Source organism: Dicentrarchus labrax, unplaced genomic scaffold, assembly GCF_905237075.1.
Source record: "Dicentrarchus labrax unplaced genomic scaffold, dlabrax2021, whole genome shotgun sequence".
NCBI classification, from domain to species: Eukaryota; Metazoa; Chordata; class Actinopteri; family Moronidae; genus Dicentrarchus; species Dicentrarchus labrax.
In genome coordinates, this window is record NW_026136713.1 from 23,361,932 (window position 1) to 23,379,712 (window position 17,781).

Sequence of the window (17,781 nt, forward strand, 5' to 3'; positions counted from 1 at the left end):
CCTTCAGTTACCAAGCTCCTCTCCTGTGGAACCAGCTTCCAGTTGTGGTTCGGGAGGCAGACACCCTCACCACATTCAAGAGTAGGCTTAAGACATTCCTCTTTGATAAAGCTTATAGTTAGGGCTGGATCAGGTGAGTCCTGAACCATCCCTTAGTTATGCTGCTATAGGCCTAGACTATCGGGGGATTTCCCATGGTGCACTGAGCTCCTCTCTTCCTCTCTCTTTCTGCACTCATTCATGTCCCATTAATGCATGTTACTAACTCCACTTCTTCCCCGGAGTTCTTGTGCTTTCTCGTCTCGCAGGTTCTCATGGATCCTGGTGGAGCCTCCTGCCATGGTCCTGCTTGAGTGCCATTGCTAATATTACTGATATTATTAATATTAATATTACTACAGTTACTATTATTACTATTGTCACTGCTCATTGTCCCCATCGTTGCTGTTGTCATCATCTTCTTCATGTTCATCATCATCAGTCACAACTATTAGTGTAGTTGTTGCTACTGTTGTTGCTGTGCACCTTTGTCTCTCTCTCTCTCTTTTCTGCCTTTTAACAGGCAGTTTTTCCTTGCCCTTGTCTCCAAGGTCTTGCTCATGGTGGTACTGTTGGGTCTCTGTAAATAATGTTATAAAGAGTTCGGTCTAGACCTGCTCTATTTGAAAAGTGTCCTGAGATAACTTCTGTTATGAATTGGTGCTATACAAATAAAATTGGATTGAATTAGTGTCGGTGAGTGAGGAGAACCCGTCCGTGCAGTTCAGTATTTGGACCTCGCTGTAACTTGATATCTGTCGGTCCAACGTCAGAGTAACAATCCCACAATGCACCACAGCATCTGTCCACTTTATGAGGAACGGAGTCGCACAAACAAACATTGATTGTGACAACCTTTATTTAAAAAAGAGCAGAAGACAGAATGATACCGACTGTTAGTTAATGACAAACACTTATATTTCTGTTTCATTAATAACAGCAAACAGAATAATAACTCTCCTTTAAAGGGTGAAGACGGCGTTATTGATCCTTATTGACATCACACTGCTGTTTAATATTCAGACATATCTGTGAAATATAAATTCATTGTTTTCTTTGGACCATAATGATTCATTAATGAATCAGTGAACACAGGAAGTTGTGATGGAAATAAAAAGATAAAACTAGATTTATCCTTTAATGTATGAGAGCAGAGTAATTACAGATACACACAGTAATAGATTACACTGCTGGGAGGAGTTACTGCTGTTAAAGATCCTCTAACGATAATTCATCTAAAGTCTGACGATGTCTCATAAACTGAAAATGTTCTTTACACACAAACAACAACAGTTCACTTTGGCTTCTCAACTAAAGGAATATTGCACACAATTATTTACAGAATTCCCCTCGGGCCTCGCCGTTAACCAATCAGAGCTCAGCGTTCACACCGACTCCCTCGTCTCCAACGTCAACCTAAAACCTAACAAAGTGTTTCTGTACAGACTGATTGTCAAAGGCACTGAAGGATTTTACAATATTGTTTGTGTGAGTTTCTGTTCATTATCCAAACACAGACAGGAAGCGTTAACATGATAACGTGATAATGAACATCCACCTACGAGCGTCCACTCCCAACACACAGACATCAGGGTTCTAACGCTCAAGTCAGCGTCGGACAGGAAGACGCTCAGAGGACGCTCCGAGGATGCTGTACTTCTGAAACGCTCTCGATTTAGAAGACGTGGATCACAGAGCCGAACTTTGAGGGTACGACAGGTCTCCTCCACCAGCAGGGAACGTTCTCAGTTCCAGTTCAAGCACCAAGTGTTCAGAACCTGTGAAGTTGGTTCCCAGCTGGAACCAAAGTGGGTGTGTCTTATTCTGCAGGTCGCTGTGCAGCGCCCTCTGCTGGTGAAACATCTGATTACAGTGGTTCCACTGAACTGGTAGAAACTCGGGCTGGTTCATCAGAACCAAGGTTGAGAGCATATAGAGAGGAACCAGTTCAAGAACCAGAGCTGATTTGGGGGTAAAGGTCTACAGTGAACCAGAATCTGGGGTCCAAGAACCCAACACAACCCCAAACCAGAGTCTGTTCTCTGGAGGGACACTAGGTGGCAGCACGAGACCACAGAAAGCAAAGTTTTAGTTTTTAAATGAAAAAACAGTTTAAGTCTGCCTACCAGCAGGACAACGTGTTACAGCGCCACCTACAGCTGGATCTGCACACACGGAAATATGTCCGTAGTGTCGGTTTCTGAAGAACACTCTTAATTCTGCCAAACTTTAATCCTTATTATCATTTAAAGGGGTAAGTTGTACAGCTGTAGAGAGACCAAAATGCTGGTTTCTAACAAATAGGTTCCAGAGACTATTTAGACCCCAGTTTGGTCTCTGACCCGACACAACAGAGACCAATTGTTAAAACTGGGTTTGGGAACGATGCTGGTGCTTGGACCCTTTTAATGAGGCCTACAGTGAGTTTATAGAACCGTGTTTTAAACAGACAGACACCAAGAACGGAAAGCTAACTGGGACAAACTGATATTTTGACAACAAACTGTCCATGCAGAATGCGTTGCCATGGTTACTGACCCTCAGTTCTGTCCTTTGGCGGTTTCCATGTAGTAGACGTTGACGAGATGGCGGTTAAGGTGGCGGCGGTACTCTACTTCCAGAGGGAACGTACGGTCGCAGAAGATGCACATGTGACTCTTGAGCTCCGTTGGGGTCGGGATCTCGTCGGTTGGTGTTTCGGGGTCATTGGCCATCTTGCCCGACCTGGCGCCGTTGCCGTTGAGGCCGGAGTCGTCACTGCCCTCTGAGGCGCTGTCGCTGATGTCGCTGCCCCCTTCGTGGCTGCTGTGGATGCCCTCGTCGTCCTCTGGATCAGCGGGTTTGCTCCGCTGGCCCGGAAGCACCAGAGACGGTGGTGATGTGGGTTTAAGGAAGGTGGGAGCGGGGCGGTTCTCAGCTGGAGAAGGTGTGTCCTCACCTGAACTGCAGGTGGGTGCAACCTCCATCTTCTCTGGGGGTTTGTTTGATATTGTTGAAGCTGTTTCACCTGTGGAGGCGTTCTTCTGTGCAGGACTGTTGTATGTGGTTTGTGTTGGGTTGTCCGGCTGAGCAGAAGCTTCAGGAGCCTCTGTGGATGGACTGTTTGTCTCATCTTTACGTGGATCCACAGTTTGTTGGAGGACTGGGGATTTCTTGCTGGTGTTCCTGGACTTCTTCTGCTTCACAGGAGTCTTCTGCATTGCAGGAGGGGCATCATTTATCTTCTTCGCATCTTCTGGAACCGGTTTCTCTGCTGCTTTCAGCCGTCTGGACTTGGCTGGAGTCTCAGACGAGGACTTTTTGGAAAGATCGAGAGCCTCCACTGCCTTCCTCTTTGCAGCCTTCTCCTTCACTGCCTTCTCCTTTTGACTGTCTGGTTTCTGCTGATCTTCTTCTGGGATTTTTTCTGACTTCTTTGATCCAGACTTCCTTGGCTTGTGCAGGCTTTTGTTCTCTTTTGCACCGCTGTCATTCTTCTGACGATCTTTCTCCTTGTTGGGCCTCACTACCTCCTCCAATATCTGCTGGTCAGGTTTCTGTGTTTGGTCTTTTTCTGATGCTGTTTCTTCGGCTGGATTGTGGACAGTCGCTTTCTCTGTCTGCAGCTTCTTGACTCGTCTCTTTGTCTTGTTGTCTGTATTTCCAGCAGCTGTTGTTGTGACCATCTGGGTTTCTTTAACAGATTTGTCCTCCAGAAGAGCCTTGTTGACCCTGTCGATCTTCTTCTGTCTGGTTGTGACCATTTTCTCCGGTTCCACCTTGTCCTTCGCTTTTTGGAGTTTCTCAGAAGTGACGTTGGATTTCTTCTTGTCCGGTGCGTCACTCTGCACCAGTTGCCCGATGCCGGGTCGGCTGCTCTTTCTGATTGACAGATTGATCGGGCTCGACTCCACACTCCCGTCCTCGTCCCCGTCATCCTCGTCCATGTCGAAGTCCTCCTCAACGCTGGATGAATTGTCAAACTTGTTTGCTCTGGAGGTCTCCTCGGCACCGGGTTTTTTAACGCGCAGTTTGACCTTGGAGATGTCCACGGCGACGTTGCAGCCGGAGTGCCTGGACTTGATATGGTACTGCAGGTTGCACTTCTTGGAGGCTGCATACTTGCAAAGAGGGCAGAGGAACTGGCGAGGGTTAAGGTGGAGCTCCACGTGCTTCTTGAAGTTGCTGCGGTCAGCGGTCTTGTACTCGCAGTAGGGGCAGGAGAGAGGTTTGGGGCCGTTGTGGACCTGCCGGGCGTGGCGTGTCACCTCGTGCTGGTTGGCTGCCAGGTAGTTACAGCTCTCGCACTTGAACGGACGCTCACCTGCACACAAGAAGGTAAGCAAATGTCACAGTGCTGCAGAGGATGCTGTACAGGTAAGACAGCAAAGGGTTGCATGCAGCAGGACAGACGATCAATGATCAATGAGTTGCTGCGATTTTAGATTACATCAAAGGATGAACTCTTTTTCAATATTTCCAACATCTAATTTCACTGTTGAATTCACATTTAATCCATTTTATTTTGTTTGCATTTAATTATCATTGAGTGTTTTTTACCTTTACTGTGCAGCTGTACAATAACCTGCCTCATAAAGTATTACTCGTATATAGATTACTCTGAATGTTTCTACTTCTGAAGGACTGAGCGCGCTCAGTCTGTCTAACGGCGACTTTTCAGAATAACCAGATTATTCTGTGATTGAAGCAACCAACTTTTTAAATGCTTGTTTCCTGAATGGAGTTTGGTTGAACGCTGCTATGCTAACCCGTCCAATCGGCACAAAGTGCTTTTACACATTTTCTGGATTCTCTGCTTGACTCTCGGGGAGCTACAGAGTTCACTGATGGACATTAGCTTGTAGATATTAGCTAACCGCTAACTGCTGCTAACGGACTGGGAGCTCCTGAACACTGCCAACTGAGTTAGCTGCACCGCTAACCAGCTAACAGCAGAAGCTAGTCAGCAGCTACAGCAGCTAATTGCTAACAACAGCTAGCTACGGCTATAGTTCCATCAGTAAACTGTAAATCACCGACAGTTCGGTTTATACTGTATGTAAAGTCAATGTGTCACTGACAGTCTGTCCCTCCTGAAACAAAACTGTTCATGCAGGAAGTTCCACGTCCACACAGAACAGATCAACCTGAGTTTGAAACCACGTCTGTAGAAACCTCTGCTGGTTCCTACAGACGTGGTTTCAGAAACCTCTGCTGGTTCCTGCAGACGTGGTTTCAGAAACCTCTGCTGGTTCCTGCAGACGTGGTTTCAGAAACCTCTGCTGGTTCCGGCAGACGTGGTTTCAGAAACCTCTGCTGGTTCCTGCAGACGTGGTTTCAGAAACCTCTGCTGGTTCCGGCAGACGTGGTTTCAGAAACCTCTGCTGGTTCCTACAGACGTGGTTTCAGAAACCTCTGCTGGTCCGCAGACGTGGTTTCAGAAACCCTGCTGGTTCCTGCAGACGTGGTTTCAGAAACCTCTGCTGGTTCCTGCAGACGGGTTTCAGAAACCTCTGCTGGTTCCGACAGACGTGGTTTCAGAAACCTCTGCGGTTCCTACAGACGTGGTTTCAGAAACCTCGCTGGTTCCTACAGACGTGGTTTCAGAAACCTCTGCTGGTTCCTACAGACGTGGTTTCAGAAACCTCTGCTGGTTCCGACAGACGTGGTTTCAGAAACCTCTGCTGGTTCCTACAGACGTGGTTTCAGAAACCTCTGCTGGTTCCTACAGACGTGGTTTCAGAAACCTCTGCTGGTTCCTACAGACGTGGTTTCAGAAACCTCTGCTGGTTCCTACAGACGTGGTTTCAGACTGATCTGCTTCAGGACCACAACACAGGAAGTCACAGCACGTAGCTCAAAGCTAATCACATTACCATATTGATCCAACATCAGCGACAGCTTCAGTGAGAGTAACACAAACAGTCAGTGACAGGAAGAATTCAATCATTAATCACACACTGCTGCTAATACTGATAGCAATGCTAATGCTACTGCAACTACAACTAATGCTATTAGTGCTACTGCTAATGGTGCTACTGCTAATGCTACACTGCTACTACTACTACTACTAATGCTATTAGTGCTACTGCTACTGCTAATGGTGCTACTGCTAATGCTACACTGCTACTACAACTACTAGCTACTGCTAATGGTGCTACTGCTAATGGTGCTACTGCTAATGCTACACTGCTACTACTACTACAACTAATGCTATTAGTGCTAAAGATGCTACCACTGTGCTATCGTTTACAGCCTTTACTCCGAGGTTGCTGACAGTCTCCAGTCCTGTGACTCGAGACCAGTAAACATGTATTTGACTCGGTTTGGACCAGCTCGGCAGGGATTTACTTCTCCATGACAACAGGCCTAACCTGCTGGAAGGGGTGTCAGGAAGAGACAGCTCAACACTATTCTGTGCAACCATTGATCGATTATTGGTTGGTTATCAACTGTTAAATGAACTTTAATGGACCAAACAACTAATCGATTAATGGAGATTAATCCATAATGAAAATAATCTTTAGTCCTCTGTGCCACCATCCAACAGAGTAAATATTACAATTATTATTAATATAGGTCACAATCACTGATCAGTAAGTTATTGATCACTGTAACAGACACTGGACGACTGACCAGAGTGAGTCCTCATGTGTCGGGTCAGGTGGGTCTTCTGAGAGCTGGAGTAGTCGCAGTACGGACACTGGAACGGACGAACACCTGAGCACAGAAACATAATCAGGATTCTCCAGAAACCACATCACAACCAGGACCCTGTAGTCCATCTGCACACAGTCACACAGAGCAACAACCTCTGACCCCTGCAGAGGGGGTGTCCTACCTGTGTGCGTCCTGATGTGTTGGATGTAGTTGCTCTTGCGGTCAGAGAAGTAGGAACACTGGCTGCAGGTGTGCAGTTTGCTGGGGAAGTGATTCCTCAGGTGTTTCCTCCAGTGGTACTGACTGACTGTAGTGTACGGACACAGAGTGCACTTAAACACCCTGCACACACACACACACACACACACACACACACACACACACACACACAATATAATAAAGCCTAATAAAGCCGTAGTTATTACACATAAATGTAATAACTACGTGGACTCTACGTGCGGACTCTACGTGGACTGTGTGGTCCGTGTACCTGTGGTCCTCGCCCTCCTTGCTGTGGTGCTTCAGGTGAGCGATGTAATGGTCGTATCTGTTGGTGTTGTAGCCGCAACGTTCACATCTAATCAGCCCTTTGATGTCACCTGCCGCCGCCTCACCACCGCTCTCCGTCTCCCCTCCCAGCGGCACCTGAGCCTCAGCCGTCTCCGCCTCCTTGGACCTGGTCTTGCTCCTGCCCTCCACGCGGTTCACCACCATCATCTTGCTGATGCCGTGAGTGCCAAGGTGCTCCACGAACTCCTGCTCGTTCTGAGCCTGGAAGTGACACGGCTTACAGTGGAACGGCTTCTTCTTCTTGTTTATCTCAGCGGGAGCGGGGGCAGTTGCGGGGGCGGGGGCGGGGGCGTCCTTACGTTTGGCGCCCTGCTCCGGTGTTTTGGTGCTGACGGAGGGGCGGGGCTCAGTACGCCGGGACAGGTCTTCAGCTTTGACCCCGTCCTCCTCCCCGTTGTTTCCCACGACCACGGCGACGATGCTCGGACCCGGGGACTCTGGGTACTCAATGATACAGACCTCTCTGTGGTTCTGGTTGTCGTAGCTGTACCTGTCAGACACACAGGTGAGTTCACACACAGGTGAGTTCACACACAGGTGAGTTCACACACAGGTAACATTATGATGACTCAGCCGGCGCTCACAGACCTGATGATGTTCTCGTCCTCGCTGTCCGAGTAGCTGCATCCAACTGTCTTCAGTTCCATCATCTCCTTCTCGTCCGCTGCACTGCCATCGGCGCCGGCGCCCTCCGCTGCCGTCACCGCCGCCACGTTGGCCAGCATCACCAGCTGAGGGGCGGGCAGCGTGTTCCTGGGCATATCGCTGAGACTCTGACCGTCCTCCATCATCGACACGCCGACAGGAAACATCTCCACCGAGAACATCGTCTGAGCCGCCATGTTGATTCAGCTCTTCACTGCGGGACGCTGTCGACTACATGAAGGATAATTATTAAAATAAGCTTGTTAATAATTAATTAGAAATTACATCGACAATAAACAGTCACATCTTTGATAAAGAAGATCAGTTATTATCTTAAAACTTGGATTAGACTGTTCCTGTCTGTAGTCTAAAGCTGAGGACGCCTGCACACGTCCAGCTGGACCTGCACCGAGGCTAGCTGGTTAGCACGCTAACCTCAGTGGATATCTCTTCAACACCACACACAGTACGTCAATATGTCCTTTCTTCACCTTTAACACCACTCACCCTTTTAAAGTCATTCACAGAGCACAAAGTGAACATTCAGCAGAAGACTTCAGACATTAAATGTGTTTGTTCATAATGAGAGTGAAAACAACCCACAGCACATCTATCCATCTATCTCTCTATCCATCTCTCTATCTCTCTATCCATCTCTCTATCTCTCATCCATCTATCTCTCTATCCATCTCTCTATCTCTCTATCATCTATCTCTCTATCCATCTCTCTATCTCTCTATCTATCCATCTATCTCTCTATCTATCCATCTATCTCTCATCTATCTCTATCCATCTCTCTATCTCTCTATCTATCCATCTATCTCTCTCTCTTTTATCCATCTCTCTATCTATCTATCTCTCTCTCTATCCATCTCTCTATCTATCTCTCTATCCATCTATCTCTCTATCCATCTATCTCTCTATTTATCTATCTCTCTATCCATCTATCTCTCTCTATCTCTCTATCCATCTCTCTATCTATCCATCTATCTCTCTATCCATCTCTCTATCTATCTATCTCTCTATCCATCTCTCTATCTATCTCTTTATCCATCTATCTCTCCATTTATCTCTCTATCCATCTATCTCTCTATCTATCTCTATCCATTTATCTCTCATCCATCCATCTCTCTCTATCCATCTATCTCTCTATCTATCCATTTATCTCTCTATCTATCTATCTCTCTATCTATCTATCTCTCTATCCATCTATCTCTCTATCTATCTATCTCTCTATCCATCTATCTCTCTCTCTATCTCTCTATCCATCTCTCTATCTATCCATCTATCTCTCATCCATCTCTCATCTATCTATCTCTCATCCATCTCTATCTATCTCTCTATCCATCTATCTCTCCATTTATCTCTCTATCCATCTATCTCTCTATCTATCTCTCTATCCATCCATCTCTCTCTCTATCCATCTATCTCTCTATCTATCCATTTATCTCTCTATCTATCTATCTCTCTATCTATCTATCTCTCTATCCATCTATCTCTCTATCTATCTATCTCTCTATTTATCTATCTCTCTATCTATCTATCTCTCTATCCATCTATCTATCTCTCATCTATCCATCTATCTCTCTATCTCTCATCCATCTCTCATCTCTCTATCTATCCATCTATCTCTCATCTATATCTCTCTATCCATCTCTCTATCTATCCATCTCTCTCTCTATCCATCTCTCTCTCTATCCATCTCTCTATCTATCTCTCTATCTCTATCCATCTATCTATTTATCTCTCTATCTATCATCTCTCTCTCTCTCTCTCTCTCTCTCTCTCATATATATATATATATATATATATATATTTATATATATATATAGATATATATCTATATATATATATATCTATATATATATATCTATATATATATCTGGACCCAGAGTCTGGAAGTGCTCAGTTTAAATCAACAGTTTGATTTAGACTCTTGTGAAAGAGTGAAATATGCTGCAGTGAACTCACTGAAACAACTCATTAATTATATATTCATTATATATAGTTATGTGACATCACACACTGCTGCTGCACTCAAAGTCTGTCGGCCATTTTGAAACAGCACCACAGCTCAGTCGACAGCGCCATAAGGACAGAGAGAAAACACATTCAGAACTCCCTCTGGAAAACACCAACTTTAACTTCTTCCACTGAGAATGAATCCCTGCTCGCTTTACAGTGAGAAACAACACATCTGACAATAGTTTGATCACCACAACCTACAAGATACAAACTGAGTTTTTACTGAGAACATAAAGTGACAAATACACTCAGATCAGCCTGATCCAACCGCCTGTCGACGGTTTCCGATCAAACCTTAAACACGGTGAAACTTAATAGCAGTTTGGTGAGAGGACGCGAAAAGTAAAAGGTGCTTTACGGGGAGCTAACAGTTAACAGTAAAGTTGTTTCTGAGCTAAAACTTGGTGATTATTTAAATCCAAAGTGAGTTAAAGATTAAAAAGTTAAAGTTTGATCATTTCTGAGCATTAAAACATCAACTTTTTTCTACTTAACTGTGATTTAAAAGTGTGATGGTGCTTTCTAATGAAATGCGTTTAAATTGAATCGACACACTATGAGTTTGTGTTTATAGGTTCAATAAAGTAATAAATAAAGTAATAAACGTCAGTATTTGTTCTATAAAGCGCTGGATGAGATTTCTGGGGGTGTTACACAAAAGTTGGTTTGCGGAAGCGCAGAAATCAAACAGCGACATTTTGACTGAGAAGTGTGGACTTAATATAAAGTATTAAAAGAGGTCTTTCTGAAGCTGTTTCGGGGTGAAGTTAAAGTTTAAGGCCGGACGGAGGTGTAGAGGGTCGGTTGGCTGTGTGGGAGTGTTAGCCATGGTCCTGATCAGCCCCGGACAGCGCCTTCTTCTTCACCAACTCACCGCCTCCATTTTCCTCCAAACTGCCACAACTTTCCAGCTGCAGCTGCGACCGACAACCGGCCGCCATTTTACACTCAAACCCCGCCGAACTCACCGACTCTTCGGGTCCAAACTTCGCTCCACTTTCTGTCACTTTTTTCCTCCGTTGGGACTTTTTCTTCGACGAACAGCGCATAAAGAAAAGTCCACAAGTTTCCGCACATTCCTCCACAGCCACTGACGCACGGCCGCTGACGTCAGCACGTCGCTCCGGCAGCCTGCCTCAGGAGGAAGTCAATAAAACTATTAAATTAAATTAAATAAAAACTGTTACTGAGATGTGACAACTAATAATAACTTTCATGTAATTATTAAAACTTTTTTACTTTTTACCTCATAATTAAAACGTTTTATTTCTATTTATTAAATTTTATTTTTACTGGCAGAAATGTGAAACCCGTAAATGATGAGTTATTCCTACACTGTCACTGGTTCCCAACTGTTTACTGTATGATTCATATTGATCAGTATCAATAACCGCAGAGAACAGCTGATAAACTGATCAATTACCCAAAACAGTGAACTCAATAACTGCATGAAGTTGGATTATTTCCTGTCAATATTGATCACATCAATCAATAAAAGTGATTCTGGCACTCAGAATATGTTTATAGTTTGCTGTACCTGCACCTGTAAAAAACATAAACAACCATAAACAACCACAAACAATCATAAACAATCATAAACAACCACAAACAATCATAAACAACCACAAACAACTACAAACAATTGTAAACAACCGTAAACAACCATAAACAACCATAAACAATCATAAACAATCATAAACAACCACAAACAATCGTAAACAACCGTAAACAATCATAAACAACCGTAAACAATCATAAACAACCACAAACAATCATAAGAAATCATAAACAACCACAATCATAAACAATCATAGACAACCACAAACAATAATAAACAACCACAATCATAAACAACCACAAACAATCATAAACAATCATAGACAACCACAAATAATCATAAACAACCATAAACAACCACAAACAATCGTAAACAATCATGAACAACCACAAACAACCACAAACAATCATAAACAACCATAAACAACCACAAACAATCGTAAACAATCATAAACAACCACAAACAACCACAAACAATCATAAACAATCATAAACAACCATAAACAATCATAAACAACCATAAACAAACAATCATAAACAACCACAAACAATCGTAAACAACCATAAACAATCATAAACAATCATAAACAACCACAAACAATCGTAAACAACCACAAACAATCGTAAACAACGTAAACAATCATAAACTACCACAAACAATCATAAACAACCACAAACAATCATAAACAAACATAGACAACCACAAACAATCATAAACAATCATGAACAACCACAAACAATTGTAAACAACCATAAACAATCATAGACAACCACAAACAATCATAAACAACCACAAACAATCGTAAACAATCATAGACAACGACAAACAATCATAACCAATCATAAACAACCACAAACAATCGTAAACAATCATAGACAACCACATCAATCATAAAAAATTATAAACAACCACAAACAATCGTAAACAATCATAAACAACCACAAGCAACCGTAAACAACCATAAACAACCATAAACAATCATAGACAACCTCAAACAATCATAAACAATCATAGACAACCACAAACAATCATAAACAACCATAAACAACCACAAACAATCATAAACAACCATAAACAACCACAAACAACCATAAACAACCACAAAAAATCATAAACAATCATAACAAAAAACAATCATAAACAATAAAACAATCATAAAAAAAACAAACAACAAAACAACCACAAACAATCTAAACCACAAACAATCATAAACAACCATAAACAACCACAAACAATCATAAACAACCATAAACAACCACAAACAACCATAAACAACCACAAAAAATCATAAACAATCATAGACAACCACAAACAATCATAAACAATCATAAACAATCATAAACAATCATAGACAACCACAAACAACCACAAACAATCATAAACAACCACAAACAATCGCAAACAACCATAAACAACCACAAACAACCATAAACAACCACAAAAAATCATAAACAATCATAGACAACCACAAACAATCATAAACAATTATAAACAATCATAGACAACCACAAACAATCATAAACAACCATAAACAACCACAAACAATCATAAACAACTACAATCATGAACAATCATAAACAACCATAAACAATCTTAAACAACCATAAACAACCACAAACAATCGTAAACAACCGTAAACAACCATAAACAACCATAAACAACCACAAACAATCGTAAACAACCATAAACAACCACAAACAATCATAAACAATCATAGACAAGCACAAACAATCATAAACAACCACAAACAACCATAAACAACCACAAACAATCATAAACAATCATAGACAAGCACAAACAATCATAAACAACCACAAACAATCATAAACAATCATAGACAAGCACAAACAATCATAAACAACCAAAAACAATCGTAAACAATCATAGACAAGCACAAACAATCATAAACAACCACAAACAATCGTAAACAACCATAAACAACCACAAACAACCATAAACAACCACAAAAAATCATAAACAATCATAGACAACCACAAACAATCATAAACAATCATAAACAATCATAAACAATCATAAACAACCAATTCAATTCAATTCAATTCAATTCAATTTTATTTGTATAGCACCAATTCATAACAGAAGTTATCTCAGGACACTTTTCAAATAGAGCAGGTCTAGACCGAACTCTTTAAAACATTAATTACAGAGACCCAACAGTACCACCATGAGCAAGCACTTGGCGACAAGGGCAAGGAAAAACTGCCTGTTAAAAGGCAGAAACCTAGGACAGATCCTCCGGCTCTAGGTGGGTGGTCGTCTGTCTCGACCAGTTGGGGTGAGAGAGAGAGAGAGAGAGAGAGAGAGAGAGAGAGAGAGAGAGAGAGAGGGAGAGAGAGAGAGACAGACAGAGAGAGACAGGTGCACAGCAACAACAGTATTGGCAACGGCAATCTAGCAGGACCATGGCAGGAGGCTCCACCAGGATCATGAGAACCTGCGAGACGAGAAAGCACAAGAACTCCGGGGAAGAAGTGAAGTTAGTAACATGCATTAATGGAACATGAATGAGTGCAGAAAGAGAGAGGAAGAGAGGAGCTCAGTGCACCATGGGAAATCCCCCGATAGTCTAGGCCTATAGCAGCATAACTAAGGGATGGTTCAGGACTCACCTGATCCAGCCCTAACTATAAGCTTTATCAAAGAGGAATGTCTTAAGCCTACTCTTGAATGTGGTGAGGGTGTCTGCCTCCCGAACCACAACTGGAAGCTGGTTCCACAGGAGAGGAGCTTGGTAACTGAAGGCTCTGGCTCCTGTTCTACTTTTAGAGACTATAGGAACCACAAGTAGCCCAGCATTCAGAGAACGTAGTGTTCTAGAGGGGTAATAGGGTACTATGAGCTCTTTAAGATATGAAGGGGCCTGACCATGAAGAGCTTTATAGGTGAGGAGGAGGATTTTAAATTCTATTCTACATTTTATAGGGAGCCAATGCAGAGAAGCTAGTACAGGAGAGATGTGATCTCTTGTTCTAGTTCCTGTCAGTACTCGTGCTGCAGCGTTCTGAATTAATTGGAGCGTTTTAATGGACTTATTGGGGCAATCTGATAATAAAGAGTTGCAGTAATCCAGCCTTGAAGTAACAAATGCATGGATTAGTTTTTCTGCATCTGTCTGTGATAGGATGTGTCTAATTTTTCTAATATTACGTAAATGAAAGAAGGCAGTCCTAGAGGTCTGCTTTATGTGGGAGTTAAATGATAAATCCTGATCAAAGATAACTCCAAGATTCCACCACAATCATGAACAATCATAAACAACCATAAACAATCTTAAACAATCATAAACAACCACAGACAATCACAAACAATCATAAACAATCATAAACAACAATAAACAATCATTAAACATGTTCATGTCACAGACCCACTATAGATTATTTGAAGATCATAAAGTCTTCATAGTTTTAGTTCTTCACATTTTACTGATCTTAAGTTGAACTTCCTAAAAGTATCAATGAATGTGATTAGCATATATAGATTAGTACAGCTATTGCACATCATATAAAAAGGTTATAAATTATAATTATGATTCATCGTTAAACAACAAGAACGTCTGTAGTTCCTTTATTCCACCCAATCAATCAATCAATCAATCAATCAATCAATATATTCAGTTATTTATATACAGGCACAGACACACAGGAAATCAATACAATTCAAATCAATACATATACTTTTATGATCAATTATTCATTATCAGTTGAATTAATTTTAATTAATCAATGAGTCCATTGAGATAAGATAAGAGGTTTTATTTGTCACATGCACAGTCATACATAATACATTGCACAGTGAAATGCATTCTTTGTACTTGCAGCCAGTAGTAAAAAAAAAAAAATACTACTACAATAAAACAGTAGTGATTGCACATAACACACAAGGTAAACAATATAAGTGTAAATATAAAACTAAGAAAAAATCAAATTAAATATAGACTGTAATATAACATATAAAATAGAGACTGTAGACTCCTGTTCTGATGGTCCCCTCTGCAGTTAGTAGCTGTAATTAAGCCCCTTCTTAAAAAGTCCACTCTTGACCCAGGGGTTTTAGCCAACTATAGACCGATTTCTAACCTCCCCTTCCTCTCTAAGATTCTGGAGAAAGTAGTCGCCAAAGAGTTGTGTGACTTTCTACATAACAATAGTTTATTTGAGGATTTTCAGTCAGGATTTAGAGTTCATCATAGCACAGAGACAGCTCTGGTTAAAGTTAATAATGACCTTCTGACTGCTTCTGACAATGGACTTGTCTCTGTACTTGTATTATTAGATCTTAGTGCTGCATTTGACACCATTGACCATGATATTCTTTTACAGAGACTTGAGCATCAAATTGGCATTAAAGGAACCGCACTAAGCTGGTTTAAGTCATACTTATCAGATCGTTCTCAGTTTGTACATGTTAACGATGAATCCTCCATAAATACTAAAGTTAGTCATGGAGTTCCACAAGGTTCTGTACTTGGACCAATACTATTTACTTTATATATGCTCCCTTTAGGCAACATTATTAGGAATCACTCCATTAACTTTCACTGTTATGCAGATGATACGCAGTTATATCTATCAATCAAGCCCGATGAAATTAATCAATTATCTAAATTACAAGCATGTCTTAATGACATAAAATCCTGGATGAGCTGCAATTTTCTGATGTTAAACTCAGCAAAAAATGAAATTCTCGTACTTGGCCCCAAAAACCTTAGAGACTCATTGTCTAAAGATATAGTCACTCTAGATGGCATTACCTTGGCCTCTAGCACCACTGTCAGGAATCTTGGAGTTATCTTTGATCAGGATTTGTCATTTAACTCCCACATAAAGCAGACCTCTAGGACTGCCTTCTTTCATTTACGTAATATTACAAAAATTAGACACATCCTATCACAGACAGATGCAGAAAAACTAATCCATGCATTTGTTACTTCAAGGCTGGATTACTGCAACTCTTTATTATCAGGTTGCCCCAATAAGTCCATTAAAACGCTCCAATTAATTCAGAACGCTGCAGCACGAGTACTGACAGGAACTAGAAAAAGAGATCACATCTCTCCTGTACTAGCTTCTCTGCATTGGCTCCCTATAAAATGTAGAATAGAATTTAAAATCCTCCTCCTCACCTATAAAGCTCTTCATGGTCAGATCATCATCATCATCAGTCACTAATATTAGTGTAGTTGTGGCTGTTTGTGTCCTTCCTTCTCTCTTTACCCCTGTAATAAATATAAATAATAAATATAAATAATAATAATAGATTTAATTAAACTGTAAAAACTTAACTCCAGTTTGGTCTCTTTTATTTATGACAACACAAAGGGCAACAGTGATCAGTATTGATCAATATTCAGTGCTGATCAATATTCAGTTTATTGTTAGATGTGATCAAGTTTATGTTTTATAATAAGACTGTTTATCATTTATTGATTGATTGTGTGTAAATTAACTCAATAATTGATTATCATCAGTCCAGTAATAAAGTTTGCATTTACATCTTTTGACCACACGGGGGCGTTTGTGCTTCACTTCCACACCAATCAATATATTTATTAATGGATTACACAGAGACTGATGATGGTGACAGGTTGTTCAGAGGGTTGGTAATCAATCAGTCTGATCGATCAGATGAACTGAAATCAGTGTTTGAACTCTGAGCACTGACTCAATCATGGCTGATCAAACACTGTGCGTGTGTGTGTGTGTGTGTGTGGGCGGTCACCCCGGAAGTGAGGCGTCTGCCTTCAAAATAAAAGCTCAATACGTGGTGGTGCGGCTGAGATAAGTAACGAGTTAAATATGAAGTTAATTATGTTTTATGTTCATGTTTTTATCCACTCCAATCAATCAATACATACAGTTATTGATATGCATACATATACACACACAGGAAATAAAATAATATCAATGAAAATATTTTTGTGATCAAAATACAATCATTCATTCATCGATACTAACATAATTGATGAATGAGTGCACAGACAGAATAATTAATCTAAAGCTAGAAAAGGACACACGTGCATGACTGAACCCAAGTTATAAAATAATGATTATAAAAAATACAGCCTAAATAAACAAAAAAGTTAACAAGGACAACAACTTACAATGGTAAGTCAAAAAAAATTATCCGTTTTCATGACCTTTTTTTTATAATAATAATAATAATAATAATAATAATAATAATACATGTAAAATTGTTTTTAATAAGTTCTAATTAAACTTCCTCGTCCGGTTAATTCAACTTCACATTAAAGGTTTTATTTTGAAATGAAACGGAAATGCAACGGA

General features: G+C 41.1%; 1 protein-coding gene across 1 annotated transcript; it reads right to left on the reverse strand.

The window, feature by feature from the left end:
- Window positions 1-880: 880 nt before the first annotated feature.
- Window positions 881-11,036, reverse strand: rest (RE1-silencing transcription factor). The gene is made up of 6 exons (XM_051420287.1): window positions 10,887-11,036; window positions 7,837-8,124; window positions 7,169-7,738; window positions 6,860-7,020; window positions 6,655-6,738; window positions 881-4,342 (listed from the first exon to the last, which is right to left on the reverse strand). The coding sequence occupies exons 2-6, from the start codon at window positions 8,088-8,090 to the stop codon at window positions 2,580-2,582; spliced, it is 2,832 nt and encodes a 943-aa protein (XP_051276247.1). The 5' UTR covers window positions 8,091-8,124; window positions 10,887-11,036; the 3' UTR covers window positions 881-2,579.
- Between the last annotated feature and the right edge of the window lie 6,745 nt (window positions 11,037-17,781).

Bases quoted from the DNA above. Each gene is read 5' to 3' on its own strand.
- rest (XM_051420287.1), bottom strand. From the start codon at position 8,090: ATGGCGGCTCAGACGATGTTCTCGGTGGAGATGTTTCCTGTCGGCGTG. The intron at 6,739-6,859 runs GTAGGACACCCC...TTCTGTGCTCAG, and splicing joins ACACATCAGGACGCACACAG to GTGTTCGTCCGTTCCAGTGT. The intron at 4,343-6,654 runs GTCAGTCGTCCA...TCTTGTGTGCAG, and splicing joins ACACATGAGGACTCACTCTG to GTGAGCGTCCGTTCAAGTGC.